Raw genomic sequence first — 16621 nt, forward strand, 5'->3', positions numbered from 1 at the left:
GTTAATTGTTTTCTTTTTCCTAGCTCCTGGTTTATTTATTATGTAAAATTGATATTTGTAATTCGTAATTAGTTTGTGTAAAATTACTAAAGTAAATTTTAAATGTTATGTAATATAATGGCCGTATAAATTAAAATTTTATTTTATTGTTTTTAGACAAACTAAATAGGTATGTATTTATATTATTATAACTAGACTAGTGATTTTTGCACGATTTTGATTTGAGCACGATGAGACCTCTTAGCCAATCATATGTGGAGATAAAACGAAAAACAAGCCCTTATCACGAATATATAAATTGCTCAAAAAAGTCCAAAATAAATAACGTGCGTAATTTTAAATACGAAAAAAATGTTTGTTCAACCAGCTAATAGCATGCAAGCCAACGTTCGGGCAGGAAAACGTCTGTCGGGTCCGCTAAGCTAGTATTATTATAAAATCAATTAAACAACTTTGTTTTTAACCACTAATTTTTTTTTTCACCGACCGGTTTCAAAGCAAACAAGCTTCTTCGTCAAGGTTTACGTTACTAATGAATTCTTTCCTAGTTTATTTTTATCGTGTTTACTAAATACTACACGTGGAGCCAATGAATCAAAATAAGATGCTTGTTTGCTTTGAAACCAGTCGATGAAAAAAAAATTGTGGTTAAAAACAAAGTTGTTTAATTTATTTTATTATAATGAATAAATAACACAATGTTAGTGCTTCAAATATAAAATTTATAAGTTATATAATATTATTTGTAATATTATGAAATGAATTACATTCAGAATACTTTCTAAATGGTAAGTCAGCAAAACATTATCACAAAAAAATAAAGCAGAGTTTTTTGGTCCTGCTTTGTGTATCGTCTTTATTTTTATCATCATCTTCAATGCAATTTTGCAGTTCTTTTTTATAGGATAACGGGGAGATTGTCGATTTTGAATATTTACATACTAAAGGATCCGATTTAAATTTATTTCAGCAGAGAGGTAAAACATTTTTGAGAAGGGAATATGCTTGAAAACAATTTTCTAATTTTTGTACTTCTTCTTTTACCAGTTAGTTAATTCAACAATGTTTGAGTATGTCCAAATGCTTGCAGACTGACTGGATTCTGGCTGCCAGAATCCAGCCAGTCTGCAAGCATTTGGAGATACTCAAACATTGTTAAAGAATCCGAGTTTTCCTACAGTTGGCCCATTTCACACGTATCGTTCAAATCCACACGATCCGGTAAAATTAGGGTGGATTGACCTTTGTTAGATAACATATTTTGTAATTAATAAAAAATTTCTCAGCGGCTACTATCAGGCAAAAATCCTGTATAATAACGTTTCCCTAACTCTATGAAGCCAAGAGCCCTGTGTTGAGTTGGGATCCAACATAAAAGAATAATTATATAACAATAAATATAAATTCACTTCAATGTTCTTTTAAAGTGCCGCGTGGATTTTTACCGTGAATTGAACAATTGAAATCGGCCAATGTCTATTATAGCTAGGTTTTCTTGTCTTTTGTTTGACAAATTATTGTGAATTTTATCGACTTTACAATTTATTTGAAACAAGCATATTTTAATTGCGTTCTAAAACGTTACCCTGTTTGAAAAATGAGTTGTTCTCGTAAAAAACGACCCTATATTTAAAAATATATGTATGCGTACAGGTTACATTACCAACAAGACACAAAACGTGGCTTGGTGGGATTTCAGTTGTAAAAAATCAAATGTTACGAGTGAATTTTTTTTTTTTAAAAACAGAGTATTCAAAAAATAAAGTATAATTACATAGCAATGAAATACATATTAATAGTAAAAATAGTAAACGAAAAAATCCCACAAGGGCATTGCCTGTTCGTGAGTATACAAGAAAGTGTTAATGAATTTTTGCTCCTATAATAAATAATCTATAGTTATAATATTTTTGTGATTAAAAAAGGAAATAAAAAATATTTAAAAAAACACAAAAATATTCCTTATTATTAAAGGGCAACAAAATAAATCATAGAAAAAAAGAGTTCATATCTGTAGTTTGAATCCAGGATAGTGTATGTTTTTTAAAAGAAGGAAAATTTTGAAAGTTTGGAATCAATGAAATATTATCAGTAAAAAGAGAATTGAAAATTTTTGGGACTAGAAAATATGCATGTCTCTGTGCGAGCCTCGTTTTTGTGGTATTTCTAATAATATGTATCTTAATGTTTTTAATAATAAATCAATTAATAAAAAAAGGATAAATGTGATTTTGGAGTAAGGTTTGTACGATGACATTTAGGTCGGAATTGGGTAAGTTTTTTTAGTTGGTAGGTATATTCATTTAAATATTTCGTATAAGTGAAATTTAAAAACCATTTTTGTCAGAAATTTGTATATTTCGTTCTGCCTTTTCTTTAGATATTCATATATTATGTATAATATTGCTCTGAAAATAATTAAAATTTAATTTGTTATGCACTTATCAAAGGGCCTACCAGTGACAAAATGAAGTTATCGTGAGTTTATCCTTCTAAACTTTAAAGCTCCGATGCATTGAAATATATTGTTCTTGTTGGAGTTTTTCTATTGTGGTTTTCTGTCTATTTATAATTTACAATCAAGTCATGACAAATTTAGCATTAGCAGTGTAGATTCACAAGAATTTTCCCAAGCAATCGCTCATTTCAATGATTTCTGAAAAATAAAAATCTCATTGAAATTTGATTACGGCAACTTGTCAACTTGGTATGCCTAGCCTAACAAAATAGCATACGCATAAATAATATTATAATCCGCTGTGATATTGATCGATCATTTTATAAATTTTTCTAATTAACTAAAAAACATTTTTAAAAAAATCTGATATTCAAAATGAAAGGGAGAAATCTTAATTTTTCCTAAAAATTCCTAAATAACTTTCCTTTCCGAAAAAAAGGAATAAGAGAAAGAAGGTTTAGTGAGAAAAAAAATCTGAGATATAAATTCTGAAAAATTCTGGAGAAATATGATTTTAGGAACTATACCTGATAATGGGAAACATATTAATTTTAGCATATTAATAGCCTTACGGTTTCTAGCTAATAAAATTTTAAAAAAATAGCAATTGTTGCCATCATTTTAGTAAACACATGTTTTTTACCACGATAATACTAATAAATTTTCAACTATGATTTGAGTTTGCCCAAATGCTTGCAGACTGGCTGGATTTCCTCCCTAAGGAGTTATTCATGTCCAAGTTTGTTGCAACAGAGAGGGAAAACATTTTTGAGAATGGAATATGGAAGTCTAGGCATTTACAGTGCCTATAACCCGGTATTTGTTTATTATAATTAATTCATTGTAGCGAATCTCGATATTTAAATGTGAAGAAAAGATGATCAGTCTTACGTTTCAGATCCAGTCTAAGAACCATAAAAAAACAATATTTTACTATCTGCTCCACAAACATATTTATATATTTATCTTTGGATAATTTATACAGCGCCATTTTTGTGAAAATCACCCCAAGAGCGTTGTACAATTAATACATATCCTAGCATCTCTCGCAGCTACAGAGCGCATGGACGGCTGAGATTATAGTTCCTCGTCTCCAATTATGATATATATGAGCTAGATTACAGCACGTCTTGCAGCTACAGAGCGCATGGACAGTAAGAAATCCAGCCTTTATTTACATTAAAAAAAAAAAAAATTGACAATGAAGTTAAGAGTTTAAGTGATATTTTGAAAAAACTAAATAAGAGACCATTTTTTAAAAATAGAAGTTAAATTACAACAACTCTTGTAGATAGTTTATGTCATGTTTTTGTTCTTTTATTGTGCGTTTTATAATTTAAATAATATAAGTGTACATAAATTAAATATAAACATAAATTCATAGTGTCTCATCATTTTGTGATTTATCTCTGTATGAGTCTTCTTTGTATATTCTCACATGAAAAAAAATGAACATTTTTAAGTGTCCTCGGCACAGGTAAACACCAGTGAGGTCACATTATTTTTATTATTGTTCATAATGTGAAAAAAAATGAAAAAATGAAATGAAAACTTTGCCGTGAAAATAATTTTCCAAAAATGTCGATCCTGCGGGGAATTAAACTCAAAACTGTAAGCCCGATCATCAAATGCTCTAACCAGTATTCATCGATGTGGACTTATGTATCCCCCACTTGATTTTCTTTTTCGGATTGGCAAACTTGTTGCTGTAAGTCAGTGGTCGGCAAACCGCGGATCGCGAGCCGCATGCGGCTCTAGCCACTCGAGTGCGACTCACACACCGCAAGTTACACTTTTTGTTCAATTTATTTATTCTTTTGAATAACTGAGGATATTGCAAATACTGTAATCGAATGCATGGACAAGCATAATATCAAACTTGATGAAATTATTTCAATTTAAATATAATATTGTTGGAAAAAGTCCAAAGACGAGCTACAAAGTTGTCGCCGACCCTTAAACGGCTTCCATATGTGGAGAGACTGGAAACTCTCGGTCTCGCAACGCTGCAGGAACGGCGAGAAAGGGTTGACCTGATGGAGACATACAAGATGCTCAACAGTCACTATCGCTGCCCTAATTTGGATCCCATGTTTAAGCTTAAACAAGATGCTCGTCTTCGAGGCCACAGTCTCAGGCTGGAGAAAACGAGATTCAATCTAAATTCACGGAAGCATTTCCAGAGCAATAGGGTTGTTGATGGTTGAAATAAGCTGCCACAAGAGCTGATCTCAATGTGTAGTCTCAATGGGTTTAAAAATGGACTAGATTTGTTTTCGGAAAAGTTCAAGTGCGCCAACAACTAACTTTCGTTTAAATAGATTTAAGCATATCAGCTTTAAGGCTGTAGTCTGGTAAAACGAACGCAAAATTAGGAAATCATACGATTTTGCCATTTTAAAACTAATGTTTTATTTTTTTAAATCGCGTAATAATAATAAAATTCAAAAATAATAAGATAAAAACAATGTTTTTAAGAGGTATTTCTGTCAGAGAATATTCTTAAAAGTTTTATGTAACTAAAATATAATTACTTTTAGACCGGCAGATTACGCCATTTCAAATTTAGACTAAACTTAGGTATTTGGGATCTCAATAAAGACTAAGTATTTAACTGAAATTTGTTATAATAATTAACGATAAAAAATTGAACGTGAAAGTGGCCTAAGCCAAATTTTTATTTTTTGATTTTGAAAAGAAATACAAGCATTATAAATCACATAAATTTTTGAGACATTTTCCTTTATTTCTACGTAAAATAAAATATATTGAAATACTTTAGTTGAAACCTTTTTTTATAGAATTGTATTCTCTTTTTTTTTAAAAAAAGAAGATAGTTCTGGTTGTATTATTCAACTTAAAACAATATCTTATTGACTTTTTTATGACCTTCAGACCTGCCCTAATCGTTTTCGGTAGGGGCTGGTCTGAAAGTCACAAAAAAGTCAATAAAATATTGATCACCGGGCACTTGTTTAACATTGCATCATTCATCAAGAGGTGAAAAATTTCTAATGTTATGGATTTGTTAATCTATATTGTCAACACAATTTTCGTTAAATCTCCTTTCCATATCTAATTTAAAGAATGTTTACTCAATAACAGAAAGTAAATACGGGAATCTTCACTGCATAATAAATAAGGTTCGTTGGCTTTGAACATGAAACAGTAGCTAAACGAAAAGGAATTTGGCTCTCAAAAGAAATTTGAATTGTCGTAATGCTGATTTTTGGCTCTTTTGACTAATGAGTTGCTGAACACTGCTTTAAGTAATTCTTCCTAACAATAAAAAAAAGATTGGTGTTTGATGTTTTTACATATTTTGGGAAGCCCTTTGCTAGCGGCAGATAGTGCTTGTACATATATAACGGTTTATTACTATACTTTTTTATGATGCATAGGCCACGGGTTCAGGCAAGGCGTCTGGAAGGGGATCCAGGAAGAAAGTGGAAAGATATGATGAAAAGTAAAGTTTTAAGGGTGGATAAGTTGACTAATTAAATGTATCTCCACTCGATTTCCTTCTTCAGGATTCTTACCTGAGAGTAGCCATCGAGTCAAAAACACACGTCCAAGATTCTGGTTCTATGTACATAGAACTTTATTCTTTATCCACAGACAAATAGTCCAATACATAAGTGCGAAGGTTTTATCGGTCACTGTTATCAATATGTTTCTTTTTGGAGTGATACCGTGTGTGTTGGATTTGTTCCGACGCTTGGCTACCATTGCAGGAGCCATCTTCAGGGTAAACTGTGTGTTTTGTAGAAAAAAGTAAGTTTTTAAGTACTAGTAATTTGTACCGTGTCGCAGTCGGCAGTAGACACATTTCTATTCGTTTTTGTAGTATGTAGTGCTGGGAACCATGTTGAGTTTAATTTAAGCCCGTCGTCTTTGTTTATGTTATTCGGGTATTTGTGTATTTCAATTGCCTCTTTTATTATTTGTGCACTGTAATTACTGGGTGTATGTAAAATTTTTGGTTCGAAAGCGGAAATACATATGTCCAATGTCTATAAAGTGTTGAGCTATTGCGGATTTGTCAGGATGCCCAAGTTTACACGCTCTTTTGTGTTCGTCAATCCTTTTCTTTGCTGTGCGCCCGCCCTGTTTGTTCTATGTACACTTTATCACATCCTTGGCAACTTAGTTTATAAACAGCTTCCATTTCCAGGGGATTCTTATCTTTTGGGTTTAATAAATAGTTTTTTATTTTTCCTACAATCCCAAACAGTGTTTCAATATTATGTTTCTTCAGCACTTTGGCTATCCTGTCAGTAACATTTGGTACAAATTACTAGTACTTAAACACTTACTCCTTTTTACAAAACACACCGTTTACCCTGAATATAGCTTCTGCAATGGTAGCCGAAACGTCAACAAATCCAACACACACGTTATCACCCAAAAAATAAACATATTGATGTCCAATACATGTCCTCAAACTTTCGGACGCATTCAAAATATTGTTGACAATATATTTTTTTTTTATATTTTTTATTTCACAACGTATTCATTTTTATTTGCAACATAATGTTTATATATTTTATATATACAGCCGCATATATATACAGGCGCACATATAAACATACCCTTTCAGACTTAAGCCTTAAGGCAACTTTTTTTAGACCCGATATTACCTTAGGCGAATTTCTTCCTGCCTACCCAAACTATTTGATATGAAAAATAAATGGCAAATATGAACATATTGTAAGTATAATACAATCGTTTTAATTTTATTTTTTCCATAAAACTAAATAAAGATACTTTTGTTTAGGAAATAGAAAATATCTAAAGTAAAAAAAATACACTATACTATGAGGAGATGATGGGGTAAAAGTGGAAAGGAAAGAAGAAAGGGAAAGGATAAACTAAAATACATTTTCAGAAATTGATATTTAAATATTGACTTTAATTTCAGTACTTATACAGGTTGTTCTTTAAACCCCGTCACATCCGAAACCACGATGATCAGTATGAGCAAGAAAACATATTGGCACATTAAAAAAAAAATTTAGAACGACTAAAATCTTAAAAAATTAAATAAAGGTAAAAAAATTGGTTGCTTTCTTCTGGTGAGGTGAAACGAGGAGGGGGGAGTCTGATACACCGTCAACCTTAGATGGATATACTCTAAAGCTAGGGTTTCCTAGGACAGCGGTGCTCGTATCTTAACGGCCGTAGTGAACGGTGATGCGGTGGACAGCCGTCGTAGTGGTGACTAGAGAGTGGTTTTATTTTTTAACGGTGTTATCAACACCATTTTAATAGGAAACCACTCTCTAGTCACCGTTACGACGGCTGTCAACCGCATTAATGTTCACTACGGCCGTTAAAATACGGGCACCGCTGTCCTAGGAAACCCGAGCTTTAGCCTTCAACCGCACGGCCGTGCCCCCCTTGCGCCTCCCCTGCAGAAGTAAGCAACCATTTTTTTTTTTTGTAATTTTGTTTTTAAAAATTTTCTCCGCTCTTAATATTTTTTTAAATATGCTAATATGTCTTCTTGCCTATACTGATCATCGTGGTTTCGGATGTGACAGGGTTTAAAGAACACCCTGTAGATCATATTTTACATCTTTTTGTAATAACCTGTATGTTTCCCTTATTGTCGGCTTAACTTGTAAAACTCGTAAATATCAAACTTAAATTCTAAAATATCATTTTTGACCATTTGTGGACTTACGAGTTTTACAAGTTAGGATGACATTATGTTATTTACGTACAATTTGTCCCTTGATTTCAAATTTCCGTCGCCGCTATTTATTTTGAAATGTCCATAAACTAGATGGGTGTACCTGGAGCCGATACTGTCGGGCGGCGGCGGCGGGGGCGAGGGCGCAGCCTTCCCGCGCCTGGACCGCGACTGGCGGCAGGCGGCGCGCGCGCTGGCGGCGGACGCACGCCCCGCGGCGCTGCTGGCGCGCCTGCCCGCGCTGGGCCCCCTGCTGTCGGGCCTCGGCCCCCAGCTGCGGCGCTGCCAGGCGGCCCTGCAGCAATATATAGCCGTTAGTCAAACACCCTAGTACTACCTAGAACTTAGTTCGATAGACTTCAACTAAAATTTCCTATGATATGTCGTGATGCGGTGGACTTAACAAGGCGGCCGTCCTGACTCTCAGTATTTACTAGAAGTCTCATTATTTTATCATCATTCCCTTTCCGCACCAAATGGCGCATAGGTTACTGCATTGGTACTAGAGGTGGTAAAAAAATGTAACTGCTGTTTTAAAACAGTTGCCCTTCCAAAACACCTAAAACAGTTTCACATAAATAAATTCAAGCGTTTAAAAAAAACGAAAACTAAATCACCAAGCTCAGAAGCAAATAAAAAAAAACATTTCGACTCACTCCGTACCGCGCCTTGCCCTAACTTCAAATATTTATCCATAATACCTATCTACTCGTATTATAATCTCCCAAGGAAGATGTACATTCGCATATTATGCCATGAAATCTCCCCAGCCCGTTTCCACATCACCCACACCCGCACAGTCCCGAAATTTTAAACAGCACCAAGTCGTTACCGTTATAAAAGAACACCAAAAACTGAAGGTGTTTCCACAACGGAGTCGCTAATTAAACTGAAACAGTGTCATAACCAGTTGCAACCTTTAATACATTGAAAAAAAAACGGAAAACTTCACTGTTTTAAATAACTGTGAGCCTACACCATTTGAAAACAACCGCATTTCTAAGAAAAGTTGCTGGGCGCTGTTTTTTAGTTTTTGACCTATCCATCTTGATTCCATACAATATTATCAGAATTAACATACAGTAATGAGGCACTTAATCAGCTCACAATTTCTTTAAAATGCCGACCCTGCCGTTCTATCCATTATGATAATAATTCATAATTAGGACCTCATAAACACATATGCCTCGAATAATGAATATCATATTTTAAAATGGGTATTGTATTTTATATGATAACACATTGATGAAGTAATATAAAAAGAATGCCAAGTTTACTATGTGGCTCAATTTCAGTATAAGTGTAAGTAAAAAAGCCCGCCCAATTTAACTAACACATATTCTCATGTTTGCTCTGACAATTTCTTGTATACACAATATTGGTAATTTATCGTGGGTAACTTATTATAAATGTTAAACTAATATTAATGTACATATAATACTTATTCCACAAAATACACGAAACTGGTATTTTTTAAACGTCTTCATGAAACAGCTTAATTTGTGAAACGGTAACTGTTATTGCTACTTTTATTTTTAAAAAGCGTGTAGCTGTAGCTGTAGCGCACTTGGTTAGATAGTCAACCGTGAAACTGGCGTTCCAGATTAGATTGCTGCAAGTTACACGAAAAAAATCCAAATTAAGATTTTTTCTTAATTCGTCTTGGTTTTATATTCGTATGTAAGAATTTATTCATCTCTAAAATAAATACTGAGAGAGTTAAAGCCCAGGGCCCGTATTGCAATAAGACGTTAACTTAACTTTTTTATATGAAAAATAGAATATGTATAATTTTTTTTCTAAACATGTTTAATTACAGGTTGCAGACGAAGATACTTTAAATTTTCATAAAAATATACACATTTACGTACATAAATATCGATTTTACTTTATGCCATCTCAATTTGTACCGATGAAGATATTGTTTGCAATCGCAGACCAGGATAAGGGTTTTAAAACCCTCAAAGATTTTAATATACATCTGTGAGAAAATGCAGCAGATGTAAATTCTGTTTTTGCAGTGCATAAGAAGGCTGTTCGGGCAATATATAGTATATTATGAATCCTAGAGTCACTTAGAGATAAGTTTAAAGAAATCAACATATTGACGGTCACATGTCAATATATTTATGAAAATGTAGTGTTATTAATGAACAGAGATTTCTTTTGTATTAACACTAGAAATAACGAAAAACTAGTTGTGCTCACTACTAAACTTCAAAAAATGAGTAATTTTTTCTAAGCAAACTGTATACTGTATACGCTTCTATTACAAAGAACTGAATAATATTCAAGCTTTGTCAATAACCAAATTTAAAAGTTTTGTTAAAGAATTATCGAATATTTAGAAGATAAAACAGCTTGTCAATATGTTTTCTGATTTTAAATTGTAAATTTGAATTGTACAAGTACAATTGAAGACATGAGTGGATTGAGATATCTGGAGTTAGTTTTGAACACAAGTTACAATTGTCAGTTTATATTAAAAGTTTTGTTAAAAAATTATCGAATATTTAGAAGATAAAACAGCTTGTCAATATGTTTTCTGATTTTAAATTGTAAATTTGAATTGTACAAGTACAATTGAAGACATGAGTGGATTGAGATATCTGGAGTTAGTTTTGAACACAAGTACAATTGTCAGTAAAATAATACCTACATTCACTTTTTAAATTAATTTTCTCCTACCTTTTGATGGTGTAGTTGGCTTTATGTGAAAGGCCTGTGCATAATTTTTTTGTTTATGTAGAAAAGTAAAAAAAAAAATATTTGCCACATGGGGCGTTTATCCATTCATGTCTTCAATTGATTGATGTTTGCAGGAGATTCTACAAATACTATGTGAATTTAAAAAAAATTGAAATAAGTACTTTGCCGCGTTGTTTTTTTTCATGTACTGCGAATGAACGGTGAAAGAACGGCTAAAAAGATTTACAATGCAAATCTTGTTGGGTGCAGAAAAAACAGAAGACTGAGAATGACATGGCATGCAAAATTCAACAAATACTTGAAGATGGATATGTCGAAAGTCGGAATAATTGGCAGATTCATAGATGATGTATGAATGTACAGAAAGCTAGGCATGCAAAATTCAACAAATACTTGAAGATGGATATGTCAAAAGTCGGAATAATTGGCAGGTGCATAGATGATGTATGAATGTAGAGAAAGCTAGGTCTGTATGCAAAGACAGAGTGATATGACATTTTATCCTCCTACCACACCAGGGAAACGGCATGTTGGTTTGTTTATTTGTTTAAAATGTATATATATTTTAAATTAAAAATTGTAAATGATGATTTACCAGGAAAAGCGTTCGATATTTCCCCGCCTATACTTCTTAAGTGACGACGATCTACTGGAGCTTGCGGGCGCCGTCCGGGGAGGGCGCGAGGCTGCTCTGAAGGCACACCTTCGCAAACTGTTCCCAGGGGCTACGGGCCTGCAGCTCGGTCCCGGCGGGGGCTCCCTGACCGCCCTCACGAGTGGACAGAACCAGAAACTTGTTTTGGACTCCCCTGTGGACATTGATGTGCCCGTAGAGGTAACTTGAGTAATGATTTATATGTTTTTAAAAACAAAAATATGTGCATAAAAATTCTGCTTATTTTATTGAAAGCTCAACTGAATTACGCCTTTGTTTTAAAATGAAATGTTTATCCATGAACTATCCCCCGTTAAAAAATCTAATAAAACAATCAGTTATTTCATCCACCTGGCCCGCGCGCTGCACCACAAACACACACGCTCGCTACTGTGCATCTTATGTTTTATTTTTATGTTATTTTGTAAACTTGCCAAACACAAGAGCTAGACTCTTTTTTGGCAAGTTCAACCTTAAGTGTTTCATTTTTCTACTGAATGTATTGTTTATTTATGCTCAAATAAAGGTATTTAAAAAAAATAAAAAATAAAAAAATAAAAAAAAAAATGTGTTAAATATGAAAAATTATGTGATATTATTATTAGAGCACGCATAATAAAATATTTTGATGTGTGCACTATTTCTATAATTATTATTCTTCCCTAGCGTTGTAGCTAGGGGCTGGCCGAGTGGGCGGCTGCCAGGGCGCACTTTGCAGACCCACACCCTTCTTTTCTCTTTCTCTTCCTAGAAAATAAGTCTTGGGGGGTGCAAAATTAAAATCTTGCTCATGACCCTAGCTACGATGCTGTTCTTCCCAAAAATATAATCAATAGCTGGTTAGTTAAACCTGCGCATAGCATGTCGTGACTTCATTTTACAAGTTTGTTCGTATCCCATACAGCCATGTATCTCACTCTGATTCTAGTAATTTGAATTTTTGTTAATTTTGGCTACATACAAAAAAACTGTCGACTCTTGTGCTTAGCACACTAAGTCGAATGGATGAAGCGATGTCTTCCAACCATTTCCCATACAGATCTCTAATGTATCCAATTATAATTAGGAAAAATGGGCTAAAAGAATGATAGAGGCTCAAGTGTACAGTAGTGAAAAAAATAATTACACAAAAAATATGTGTTAGGTAGGTTCTCATTTTCGTAATAATAATATTGTTTTTTACTGACTAAGAACGAGGTACATATATCTATAACCTACAACCCTAGCCTATGGAGGTTAGGAAACCCTCATAATAAATTGTATTTCATATATTATTTACAATTATTTCTGTACTCATATTTGATTGAATTAAATTTCATATCCGAATGAATGAACTCTCATTATCTATCTATGTTACTGTTTTAAAATAAACGTTTCAGATTTGGTTGAAGCGTCTAGAGGAACAAATGAAAAGCTCATTACGTACATGCGTATTACAATGTTTACAATCCGGCGCTTCCGGTCAATATGATTCATTGCTTTACCCGACCCAGGTATTGTGCTTAGTTCAGAGCATTCAGTTCACTCGGAGTGCAGAAGCAGCAATCACTGGAAGAGGCCTTCATGTACTCCGAGACAATGTACAGAAAGAACTGGAAAGTTATATTAAAACTGACTTTCTCGAAGAAGATGAGTATTCGGAAAGAAGCAAACTCCAAGCTTTGATACTTCAATGTAACAATCATTTGGATATCTTAATGGAGCTTATTGAGAATTCGGTTTCATCTTTGGACCATTGGATATGGCAGAAACAACTACGGTAAGTAGTGTACATTATCAGCATGCTCTAATCTTACGGCTAGTTTAAATCGTTAGCTAATATTTTTATATTTACAGATTTTATGTTGAAAATAAAACTGAAATTTTTGCGTGCATGGGTTTGGCTAAATTACCTTACACCTACGAATATCTCGGTGCAAATACAGGAACACTTGTTCGCACTCAGTTAACAGACCAATGTTTCTTGATTTTAACTCAGGTAACTAATTTTTTTTTTCTTATTGTTACTAAAAGAAATCTCTTTCATATTTTAATTTTTGAAATTGTTTCAGGCTCTTCACCTCGGCCAAGCTGGAAATCCTTTTGGCCCCGCTGGAACGGGCAAAACAGAATCGGTCAAAGCTTTGGGAGGTCTCTTAGGGAGACTAGTTCTAGTTTTCAACTGTGATGAGGTAGATGTTACAAACATTTTTGTTTTGCCACATCATTTGATCTTTTATTTCCAACTAACTAACCACTACGCCATATTTTTGTAGTTGTAGTAGAAAGTGACGAAAGATCATAATTTTACTTTATCTTTATATAATATTCTTTGATTTTTTTCCATTCACGAATCTTCTAATCCATGCACACCAATTATTTAGTTTTTACATGCCCTCTCTCTAGAATTTGTTGAATTTGATCCTACCATGCCTCGCTTACCTCAGAATTTCCATCCATTTACACGCACACTGTATTTTTTATATCAGTTCTTTTAATTTTATTTTGTCAATAAAATCAGCTTTTACACCTATTGTCTATACTTTTGGCCTATAATTACCTGAGAGATTGTACTCCAATAGTATTCATCCTTCTTTCATCCCCTTTCTCTCAAAATTTCTATTGTGGACTTTAGATCCTGAGAAAAACCTTTATTTCTATGTATGTACCTTGCATATAATTACTAACCGTTAACTTAAAAACACCCTGGCTCAAGAATAGATATCTCATGGAAATAATATGTTTCTTCTTTTCTTAGGGGATGGATAAGACTACGCTTGCTCGCCTGCTTTCTGGACTAGCGTTAAGTGGGTCTTGGGGATGTTTTGATGAATTCAATAGATTGGAACAGAATACTCTCTCCGGTGTGACTCAAGACTTTGCTTCTCTGTTGGGCGCAATCGGAAGCAAAGATCATAATCCTACTGCGTCTCTTAATGGAAATGAGGTAAATTATAATACTGTAATGCAAATAAAATGTAAAACCTAATGTCACAAAACAAAAGAAGGAAAAAAAAGTCATGCACGTTTTTAGTTAGGTTCTAAAAGATACAATATTTAAAAAAATATATTTAGTACTAAAATAAAAGGAGAAGTGTAATTTATAAATGTCTTGTTACTATTGTTACAAAATAAACATAGAGTAAAATGAATCATGTCAATGTTTGATGTCGACCAGGACTAATGTCTCAATTTAACAATATTGTATCCTTTCAATCAACAGATCTCTGTGAGTGTTGGGTGCGGAGTGTTTGTGACCCTGAATCCAGCGGGGGCAGGGTACGGGGGGCGGCAGGAGCTGCCCGGGGCCCTGAGCCGTCTGCTGCGGCCGGCCGCCATGTGGAGCCCCCGCTCTCTGCACATAGCCCGCGCCCTGCTGGCCACACACTCTTTTACGCACTCTGCGCTCCTGGCAGAAAAACTGGTTATATGCTACCAAATGGCAAGGTATCTGTAGTTTTTAAAATAATTATTATACCAAATCTTGCACAATCATATTTGCTGTTTTACACGGGGCATTTTCCGCGCCGTTGATTTCAATTACAAGTATATTTATTGTAATTTAATATTGTATACATTATGAAATGATTTTTTTTCATTTTATACTCATGTTTTTGTATTTTTTTTTCTATCAGTAAATCTTCTTGTTTTTTTTTAAAATCATATATTAAATATTTTTACTATGTTCTGTGTTACGGCGGCAATCATTCAAGGTGGAAATCTCCAGAAACAATTTTAGATCATCTGCAAACAACAGAACTTGTGAATGCGATACTACGCTAGTAATGTCATTTATAAAAATAGAGAATAAAAGTGAACCTAAATTAGAGCCCTGTGGGACTCCTGAAAATGTAAGAAAGGGTTTAGAAGTAAAAAGTCCATAAGTGACAAATTGACTTAAAATTGTTTATTTCGGTATATTGTTTGTAAATTTTGTAGATACTTTATTTTGTAATAAAAAAAAACAGAAGCTTTAAGGGGATCCTGAGGTGTGGAGACAACATGTTGGCCTCTGTCTGTCTTCCTCTCCCCTCTCTTATCTGCATAGAGTTTGTATTCCTTAGGAATATTCTATAAAAGACAATTTATCAACAAAAACAAATGATATTTATTGAGTGCAAAAAATCATCGCTATGTTGCTAAAATTGTATGAAGAAAAGTCAGACCGCGTATCCTCTAAATACAGTAGAACTCCGTTTATCCGAACTCCAGTCATCCGGATTGCCAAATATCCGGATCGTTATCAGGAAATAAAAAATAAAGGTGATGTAACAAATAAAAAAGGGTAAATGCGTTTCTTCATAAAAGCAATTAACTTTGCTGGACATGTTTAAGTAAGTTTTTAATGTGATTCCAATTCGCTGTATTATTTCATAAGCAGTAAAAAAGTGATCTTAGAGTAAATTATGCATTTTCTTTCAAAACATTGCCTTTATTTAATTTGCCGGATTTCTGCATATCCGGATAACATCTAGCACTCATTGATCCAATAATTGGAGTTTTACTGTACAACAAATAACTAGGCCACAAAATAGCTAAAAGTTGTGTTTTATTTATTGTATCCATTTTTAATTATTGAGAATGTTGCAGGCTGCTCTTTAAATAAAACTGACCACTAAACTTTAATTTTAGGAAAACTTTTTTTCATTTCTAATTTTTATTAATTTTTTTGTAGTTCTCTTTTGAGCCCAAAGCACCATTACGATTGGGGTTTGAGAGCACTTAAAACTGTCATCGGCAGTTGTGGCACAGCCATTAGAGACTTTATCCAGAACAATAAAACATTCCCTAGTGATGATCAGCAGATGACTCTCGCAGTTCAAGCCCTGCGGCTTAACACACTTTCTAAACTGTCCTTTGAAGATGCACAGAGGTAAAAAAAAAACTTTACTCCTAAAAATTGACTCCTAATCACTTTTAACTTTTAATTAATGTTTTTTTTATAAAAAAAAAGTTAAAATCAAATTAATTCACTGACAGGTCGATGCAAGTAGGTATATTTAATTTTATGTACTAGCATAGAATAAATATTGACAAATTATTATTATTTTCTTATCATTTCACAAACATAGAAATATAGTAAGTTCTACAGGAACCATAAATATCTGTACCAGAAAACCTACTT

At 33.5% G+C, this 16621-nt stretch overlaps 1 protein-coding gene across 1 annotated transcript; it reads left to right on the forward strand.

The window, feature by feature from the left end:
- The first annotated feature begins 7286 nt into the window (after positions 1-7286).
- On the forward strand, positions 7287-16381 carry LOC148282018 (cytoplasmic dynein 2 heavy chain 1-like). The gene is made up of 9 exons (XM_088225702.1): positions 7287-7291; positions 8247-8466; positions 11461-11697; positions 12897-13276; positions 13354-13495; positions 13569-13688; positions 14255-14443; positions 14720-14943; positions 16172-16381. Exons 1-9 carry the CDS (start codon positions 7287-7289, stop codon positions 16371-16373), a joined length of 1719 nt encoding a protein of 572 aa, XP_088081828.1. The 3' UTR covers positions 16374-16381.
- The last annotated feature ends 240 nt before the right edge of the window (positions 16382-16621 follow it).

The sequence above is a fragment of the Micrasema longulum genome, unplaced genomic scaffold, assembly GCF_059751315.1.
Source record: "Micrasema longulum isolate JH-2025_06_02 unplaced genomic scaffold, ASM5975131v1 h1tg000383l, whole genome shotgun sequence".
Classification (NCBI taxonomy): Eukaryota; Metazoa; Arthropoda; class Insecta; order Trichoptera; family Brachycentridae; genus Micrasema; species Micrasema longulum.